The following is an 8,965-nucleotide window of genomic DNA, read 5'->3' on the forward strand; positions in this document are numbered from 1 at the left end:
CCGTCCCCGCAGCAGCCGTACCTGGGAGGGCAGGGGGATGCTGCCCGGGGCCCGGCAGCGCAGCATCGCTGCCTGCGCCGGCCTCGCCTGGTAAACAAACAACAGCGTTAGAAGGTTTCCCCAGCAAATGCAATTCACGGAAGCGAAGAGCTGCAACTTTGGGGTTTTGAGCTGGGAGGCCCTGCTTTGAACACAAACGATATGGTAAGAGAGCGGCGTAAGAGCAGGCAAAAACAAATGGGGAGTTTTAACCGTCAGTGTGTTACATGCCCCACTCAGACACGTGCAAAAAAGCAGTGTTTTTAAGAGACTGACTTACATCAAAATCTAAACTAAAACAAATGATCAAACCCATTGTGTTTCTGGTACTTTACACTGACAGTGTCGTTCTGCTAGCTTGGGAGCATCGTATTCTTACTGTCAATAAATTTTCGTGATTACCTAAGAATATGTATGTCTACATGTTTTTTAAAAAGGAAAAAAAGCATTTGTTAATCAGTGTTTTATTCCTTTAATTTTTATTCAGTTCTGCTATCAGTAAGGACAACGTCTTTTTCCTTCTGAAAAAGCATACTCATTTTCTAGACACAGTTCATAAATAATTCTAAATATGGAGATCATTTCTTTAGGGCATATTCAGTGACTGTGGAAATTCTGTTCGTGTTACAACAAATACCGCAGAAGTATCAACTTATAAAAACAAACAGTAGTCTGGAAACTCTTTAAATAGCTGATCACAGTTTTGGCAAAACTTAATCTTCAAACTGGTCCCCCAACGTGTCCTTGTGACAAAGTGGCATTCAAATCAAAAGCCTTTTGGGTTTCACCATGAAAGGACCTAGAAGGAAAACTGTATCTGGCACTATCAGGGAAGAAGTGAACGAGAACTGCTTTTTTTCTGGCAACACACTGCTGTTTGGTAATCAAAGAGTATCCAGTTTCTGAATGCTCAAGAATCCAGTGGAACACAAAGGGCAACAATTCTGCTTTCTTCCCGTAGTTTTTCATTATCGATATTTTTATCTTTCAAGACAACGAACTCAACTGACAATCCAATGAACTCAAGATTTGAATGCAACCTTTGTGCCAATGAATTCCTTCATTGTGTAGGATCAAGAGAATATTTTAATCCCTTTTCTATTAGTAGGCTACCTTGCATAAGTAATCAGAAATGATACCCAACCTTCTTCTGTGCTGAGGACAGGCTGAATGGGATTAATATATTATTAGGAGGAACTGAATTTCCAATTAGGTGTCTGGATACTTCACTCAAATGTGATTTGTAATGTTGAAAACTCACTGGGAATCACAGGCTTGCAATCATGGTTTGTTTTTTAATATTAGTCCGCTGTTTTTCCATTTACATTATCTAAATTATATGTGTTTTTTCTTGAAGAAATTCAGCAAGTACCAAAACTTCGGAGTGAGAAATAATTAATATCAATTATGTAAACCAACCATCTCTCATCTAGAGTACAGCACAAGCTACCCCTGGAGGTGGCAGCACGAATGACACCTGTCACTGCTGCTGGTTTGTGAGTGTAACTGTTTGAACAGAGGTGCTAAAGCTGGGATAGGATTATTTTGCCAGTCCTGCAAGGTATTTTGTTACCAAGGACTTCTTCACACTTAATAAAGAAGTAGATCAGGCAATTAATTTAATCTCTTCAAACTTGTAACCCTCTACATATTAATTTAAATTATCAGCACTGCTTGAGCATTCAAAACCTGAAAGGACTAATACAATATGAGAAAAATGGATAACTTCTTTCATGACTTGATGCCTGTCAGATTTACAGCACTTCAGTCTGTTAAACTGTCCAACTGAGCATCTGTGAGCTGGAAGTGCAAATGTCTATCAATTTAAATCCTAAATCGTGCCTCGTCCAACCAAGCTCCAGGAGGTTGAAGAGAGCTGAAAACACAGTGAAGAACATAAGACAATTAGTGACAGCTGGTCAGTAACTTAGGAGCCTTATAGTTACAAACCACGCCAAACAGCTTTTAGATACTCAAAAGCTAGAGCAGAATCCAGAGTTTGAAAAAAGCCAGTGCAGAAGGTAAAAAGGCATGTAAAAAGTTCAGCACAAACAGGAGTGGAATGAGAGCTTCTCAGGGTGTGGATATATTCTAAATCCTAAATCTTACTGCCTGGGATAGAAGTACTCGCAACTTCTCAGAGCTACGGGTAGTGCCCTCATTCACCAGAGACGCTGTACAGCACTTTCTTGAGGTGGTGGTACTGTCCTTCTGCACAGAATGGAAAAGACTTATTCTCACTTTTAAGGCGTGATGGAGATGGTGCTGAGTTGTTTACAAAGGTATCTGCATCATGCTCCAAAAGGGTCTTTTTAGCCTGTCTCCACCACAGTGTAGGGTTTGGTTTTTTTGCTAAGCTATTGCTACATTTAAACTTACTTCAGAGAGAATTCACTGGGCAGCTTCTAAGAGACTTTATATTTCCTTTGCCATTTTGGGTTTCTCTTTAAAAATATCACTTATGGCACTTGCAAACGTAGTTAGCTGCCGTCATTTAAAATTTCTATCCAACTACAGGCAATATACTGATAACTGTACAGGTCTGGAATAACAAGCATGGTACTAATATGTAAAACAAAACTCACTGTCATCTCAACTGATTAAAAAAAGTATATTTACATTTTGTCGCCTTTAAATTACTTCTGCAAGTGTTGTACCAAATATGGATAGACAGAATAGGGTGAGAGGAAGCTGCGGGTACCAAAGCGTTGCAGTATGTTTTATTTCCTCTTAGCATGAAAATGCTCTGTGCCTTACATAATAAATTTGCATAATTTCTTGATAACTTTAGCAAATCTCCATATTCCTGTTGATACAGAAATATGTGCACAGCTTGTACATGACAATGACCAAACATAACTACAATTTTTCATTCTGATTCTTGCATGGAAAGCGTCAGGTGCATTTCTGCATGATGCAAGAAATGGCACATACAAGTGTAAACAGGGTTGTCCTTGACCAGCTAGATGAAGATTAAGCTACAATCGATTCCACCTATAGAAGTTGCTTCAAATTGTACACTTTTTTTATATTAAGCAGGGAATGAAAATAACCACCTGAGGACCACTTTTCAATCCAAAAGGTAAAAAAAGAATAATGTGATAAGGGAACTATGGAAAACTTTTTTAAAAAAGCAAACGAAAGAGCCTCTCCAAAATTGTGGAAATAATTTCATTCCACGCCTAATTTTACTTCCATTGTTATGAACAAGATTTGCATCAAGGATTCACTGCATTTCAGTTTCACGTTTGCACTGTAAAACGCTCGCTGGAGCAATTTCTGAGATTATTCTACGAGTCTAAGAGAAGCTGCGTATCTGGATTTTGCCAAGCAGCTGCAGTGGCCCCTACAGAAGTGCTTGTATCTCTGCTTCAAGAGAACGGTTGTACCTTTCAGTTCTGCTCCCTCCGTGTCTGCTGGGTATGCCATGCACCATGAAAGGACTAACTCTGGACCATATGCGTGCCACAGGAAAGAGAAAGAACACCAACTTCAGCTACAAAGTGTTATTTCCCTTCTCTTACACTTTCAAATCTGGTGAAAAATAGGATGCAATCCTACGTAATGGTTCAGGGCAACCAGCACCAGCCCTCAAACTTACAACCATTACTTAGGATGAGTTGCTAGAAGCAGCAGATACTGCATCATTCTACATACTCCTTGCAAAGAACATACTGCCATAGGCTGTCTGAAGACGAAAAGCAGTAACGCACCTTGAGCCTGGCAGAGTATAGGAAACAACTGCTGAAGCTGAGCTTGTCACTTCATTGTTTTAAAAAACTGTCCTCAAGAAATATAAAAAAAAGGCTAAGAAAAAGAAGTAGTATCTACTAAACAGAGAAAGTGCAGAGGGTCATCACAAATTATTAAAAGGCAAATACATGTTATTGTTCAAAAAACTTCTCAAATAAGCTCCACACATTCTAAAGGGAATAAGATTTTGTTTATTAAGAATTACTCTGTAATTGATCTAACTTCCTTCACTCGTATTTAGCTAATATTGTTATGCATGGGATTTGTGCCAATAACCTGAAAAAAAGTATATGAAATTAGTCTTACAGTTAAAAATATGTTGCATTTAAAAGACTGAAAAATTGGCTAATGTTTATGGTAATGATCTAGTTTGTTGGTATGTCTGATGTAATTTCTGGTTAATATTTTTTTTAAATCTTCAAAACTTCCTATAGTATTTGTACATTCTTGAGATAACATTTAATCTGTATTACATTGCAAACGTGCTGCTGTACTTTAGCACAGACGTCCTGCTTAACAAAATTCCGCTTTTCCTGTTTCCTCCAAATATGTACCCATCGATGTAAAAATCAATAAAAGGACTTTCTTCAGTCCTTAAGACGTACGACAGAGCTTCCCTCTGTCGCGGTACTGCCACGTGCTTCCCCTTTACCTTTGCCCAGCTGAACTGGCATGCTTTCGGACTTCATCATCCTCTGCTGCTGTGCCTGGTGGTGGTGGTGGTGGTGGTGCTGGTGCTGGTGGTGGTGGTGGTGCTGCTGCTGGGGGAGTTCCACTGCGCTTCTGATGGGCATTGCAGGGGGAGGAAAGCTGCTCCCGCCGGCAGGGGCACCCCCAGCCCCTCCTGAAGCCATAGCCGGAGCAATGAGCTTTCGGCCAAAATTCAGTAAGCTGTTGGAGACTTTGTTAATGTTCAGTGGGGCAGCCTTAGCACTGGCGCTGGAAAAAAAGAAGAGGAGAAATCATCACATCCTTGCCAACGGTTTGGACAGACATAGCAATGCATGCATTGCTCTCCAAAAATGGAGGAAAAACCCCCAAGATCTGAGCATTACAAAGCCGGTGTTTTACCACAGTCGTGCTGGAATATACACAGGAACCACAGGGACTGCATGTGGTGCGAGTTTTTCCCCACCGGCAGCGGACAAATTTTTTTTGCCCTTTCTTCCTGAAAAATGCAGACTAATCCCAAACAAAGCAAGTTTGTCCCAATTTTCTTAATTTGCCTTTTTAAATGAAAAGAATGAAAACGTGACAAAAAGCAATCCAGACTCTAAAGCATTGAAAGCTTAATAAAACTGACTTTTTGCACTTCTTATTCAAAGGCTGCTTTAATATTTACTTCTGCTACATTAAATTCTCTTAAATGTTTAAAATAACTCAAACCCAAACATTTCTTTCAACAAGCAAAACTACCACTAGACTGTGTTTTTAGGTTGGCAGAGCTAGATGACGCTTGCTTTTACTTCACCTTCTGCCTAGCCCAGCCATTTCAAGCCAAGCGCTTTTTAACGGGAATCCTGATTTCAAAAGTGATTTTGGCTGAAGAATGGCTTCAGGATATAACACATATACTAGATCATGATCCTTATCATTGTTACTTTTTATTTCTAACTACAGTGGCTATTTAATTCACTTCAGTTACATGCAACATTAAGAACGAGGAAATTGTCGAACCATTTAATCTGTCGAAAATAAAGAGGCAAGGAAGCTTCTAATTCCCAGTAGAAGTGTTCACATAACCCAGGGATCAGCAAACCCATTCCTATTTGTTCATGCAATATTTTCCTGTTTTACATAATTAATGCTTGAAATACCATTCATAGAAATATATCACAATCACAGAGACCTTTCTATTCCTGAGGTTTTATTTTACTGATCTGTACTTCAGTGATATAAATAGCTGTCTTTAAAAAATTTGAAGAAATACATGTAATTAAAAACAATACAATCATTGTACTGGGGAAAAAAATAGTTTTGGAATGCTTTGGGGAAGTTTAACTAAAAATAAATTACAAATGGATTAATATGGGTGACTTGTAACTTGCGCAAGCACCTAGAAAAGTAATTTTGATTTTGCTTTTCATGCACTTGCCTATTCGTCTCCAGATATGTTTTTTTTAGAATACACAATATAAATACGCGCACACATATAGAACATAAGCAGAAAATAACAACAGCTGAGTTGTTTAGACTCAGAATAGATCCAGTTAAAATGAGAGAAAGCAGAAGAAAGTATGTGAGCCTGCACACTCACGAGATATAGCCCCAAGCTGTATGGGGCCCTTCTGCCATATACTGGTGGTGAAGAAAGACAGCATGTAGCATTTTTTAGGAGGAACAGCAGCGCAGAGACTGGGACACGGTGCTGCTTCCCAATTTATGGAAGCTGGAAAGGAATGATTGCTGAATAACGATTAAAGGATGTTTCGGTGTCTTTCCATTTTATTGATTGCTGCCGATATTACAAAAAGTCTTTCTGTAGCCACCTGAGAATGACTGACAAAGTCACTACAAAGAGAGCATCTTCAGAACTATAAAATACTCTTGCAGGAGTCCCAAATGGGTTCAAATGCAAACTGAATAGGTCCTAATGATTTTAAAGAAAAGGACATGGTAAAATATTTATTACTATTAAATTTTACTCTGCCACTACCTAGCAGATTCAGTTATTAATCAGTTCCCCAAGGTATTGCAGAGACACTTCAGGAAAAAAAAGGGATTTTTTCTATTAAATCACATGTATGTGGCATCAGAAGAGTCAGCACAGGGCCTTTTGTTTAACGTCTTCTCCATTCCAGAAAGAAAACGAAGACTGTAGCTTTGAAGGTGGAAGATGAAATGCCAAATGCTGGCTTAGCAGATGTCAGTCAGTTATCAACAGTTTGCAATGAATCTAATTACATCACCGATTTCGGGGGTCATACCAGTAATAACTCGGTTGAGATTCAGAATCCAACCTTTAGTGTGTTTGGCATATTTTTTTCCCTCAGCCTGCTGAAACTAATCACCAAGATTAGGGCGGTATATATCACTCACTCACCTGAAACATCCCCTTAGAAAGAAGATAATGGCTTGCACATTGAGTCCTAGGTTTGTGTTGTCTCTAGGTCTAGAGCCTTGACAATCAGTAAAAAAACCCTTGACTTTGCACAAAAAATGATATTTACTGGAAGTAAATCTTTTTCTCTGACAGGCTACCCAAGCAACAAAGCCACTGGACGCTTTGAGCTAACTGTGTCATTGGAATCATGATGGTCCACAGATGCAGGAGACAAAGCTTCTACAGGGGCTTGTGTATTTGTGTCCACCAGCTTGTTTCTTTCTTGTTTCTTTTTTTCAGCTGTATTTTGCTTAATAAAAAGTATCAGTTTTCCTCCTACACTGTTTAACTTGCTGCTTTGACGTATATTAAACCAGGAGAAGTTAGTTTATTTGCATTTTTCAGATGGTTGGAAAGAGATTTTTTGAGAAACTTCACTTTACAGGAACAATAAACACCAAAAATCTTCTCTAAGCCGTTATGTCGAAATATGATTTTAAAAAACGCTTTCACCAATAACGTGCAATAATGTTTCATAATTATTTGAGAACTAGAAAGGGTAGTTACCGCAGCTCCTAATACCTATGTGTGATGTGGCTCTGCTATGAACTGACACTGCTAACGATCAGCTCAGAACACATACACGAAAAAAAAAAATGATGCTATCTAAATTTCTTGTCAAGAGGTGGTCTTAATAAAAGTATTCTAAAGTAAAATTTATTGTGCAATTTCTCTGAATCACAGCTTCAGAAAATGAACAATAGCGAGGTGCTAGATTTCTGGAGGAGGTACATCAAAACTGAGCTGAAGTTCAGGAAAATAAGAACAATGTATCTATTTCTTACCATTTAAATGCCTGATATATTAATGCTAAGGATGATTACAGCCATTAAACACGGATCAATGTCTACATTTTAGCCAGCTAATTGTACCAGATATGCACAACAATTACAAGAAAAATGCTGATTGATTATGTTGTAGAGTTATCAGCAGATGCATTTAAAAGTAAGGCATCAGTTTAAAAATATGAGTATCAAGGAGACGTGAATTCCATCTATGAAGCAAACAATTTTGTTTCATCACAATAAGCATCATTGACCTTGACTGTGAATGGTGTATTTTTAAACTAGCAGTAGGAAGATGATTCAATCTCTGCAGTTTTCTGCTAAGATGAAAATGTTTTGTTTTAAGCCAGCCTTATTCAAAGGCATTTTTCTCTTCAGCAAGTAGCCATTATGAGAGATGAGAGACAAATATATGAATATGACGGATTAAAAAGTTTTATATGTGATAAAATAAGCAATATATATTAGAGATTTGCCAAGATATTTTAAATATATCATTGAGCCTGTGGAATTAAAGATGAAAAAGACCTGGTAGCTAATCTAATCCATCTCTCTGCTCACTGCAGAAACATTTCCTAATGTTACATCTTCCAGTACTCTCTTTAGTCCAATCTTAAACAGACTTACCGCATCTGACGTACTCTAAATGTTCCTGTGTTGAGATAAATTTGTCCCAGTTATTCCTCTATCTGAACTGATCTAAACAATTTCTCCTCTCCTTTGGTGTGTATCCTGTATATACGTGTGCAATGAATTTATATTCCTACATAGATTTAATGGACATTTGTTTCCTTACAATTTAGGTTTCCAACAGGTGTCATTCTTGTTTGGGCTTTATGATTTATTTATTTTTTCAAAATCCTTGACACGTTTCTTTTGGAATTTTCAAATAACTTATTTTTCAAGTTTAGGCAACTCTTGAGACCATTTTTAAAGAGAATAAATAAGTAAAAACATTGAGAAAATGCAATAGAATGCAGTAATTTTTGACACTCTTACCCAACTTTAAAGTCTGGTTTACAAAAACAAAAAGATGCTTTTGCAGTCACTCTGCTCAACTTTAATTTCTGCTCCTTTCTCCATTTTTAAGAGCTTTTTAAGCCACTCCATTTTAATTTTATCTAGCTTTTAATGTAACTGATTTAAACAGAATTTGACAGAGGTGCAAAGGTCTAAAAGCCAGCAAGTTCCTGTGAATCAGCAGGCGCAGTATAGGGCTGGGGCCACGTGCAATCCAAGAAACTGCCTGTGACAGTATAAGCTGAAGCAAGGCATTGCGTCTCGC

General features: G+C 38.0%; 1 protein-coding gene across 2 annotated transcripts in view; it reads right to left on the reverse strand.

The window, feature by feature from the left end:
• TBC1D5 (TBC1 domain family, member 5) overlaps nt 1–8,965 on the reverse strand; it is a 298,599-nt gene that overhangs the window by 50,261 nt on the left and 239,373 nt on the right. The window contains exons 16-17 of one of the 2 annotated variants that reach the window (XM_009329507.1): nt 4,445–4,731; nt 22–87 (exon numbers count right to left, since the gene is read on the reverse strand). In XM_009329507.1, coding sequence (XP_009327782.1) covers nt 22–87; nt 4,445–4,731 — 353 coding nt within the window. The remainder of the gene's footprint in view (nt 1–21; nt 88–4,444; nt 4,732–8,965) is intronic. The other variant, XM_009329508.1, reaches the window with a different exon arrangement.

Source organism: Pygoscelis adeliae, unplaced genomic scaffold, assembly GCF_000699105.1.
Source record: "Pygoscelis adeliae isolate BGI_AS28 unplaced genomic scaffold, ASM69910v1 Scaffold8, whole genome shotgun sequence".
Lineage (NCBI taxonomy): Eukaryota > Metazoa > Chordata > Aves > Sphenisciformes > Spheniscidae > Pygoscelis > Pygoscelis adeliae.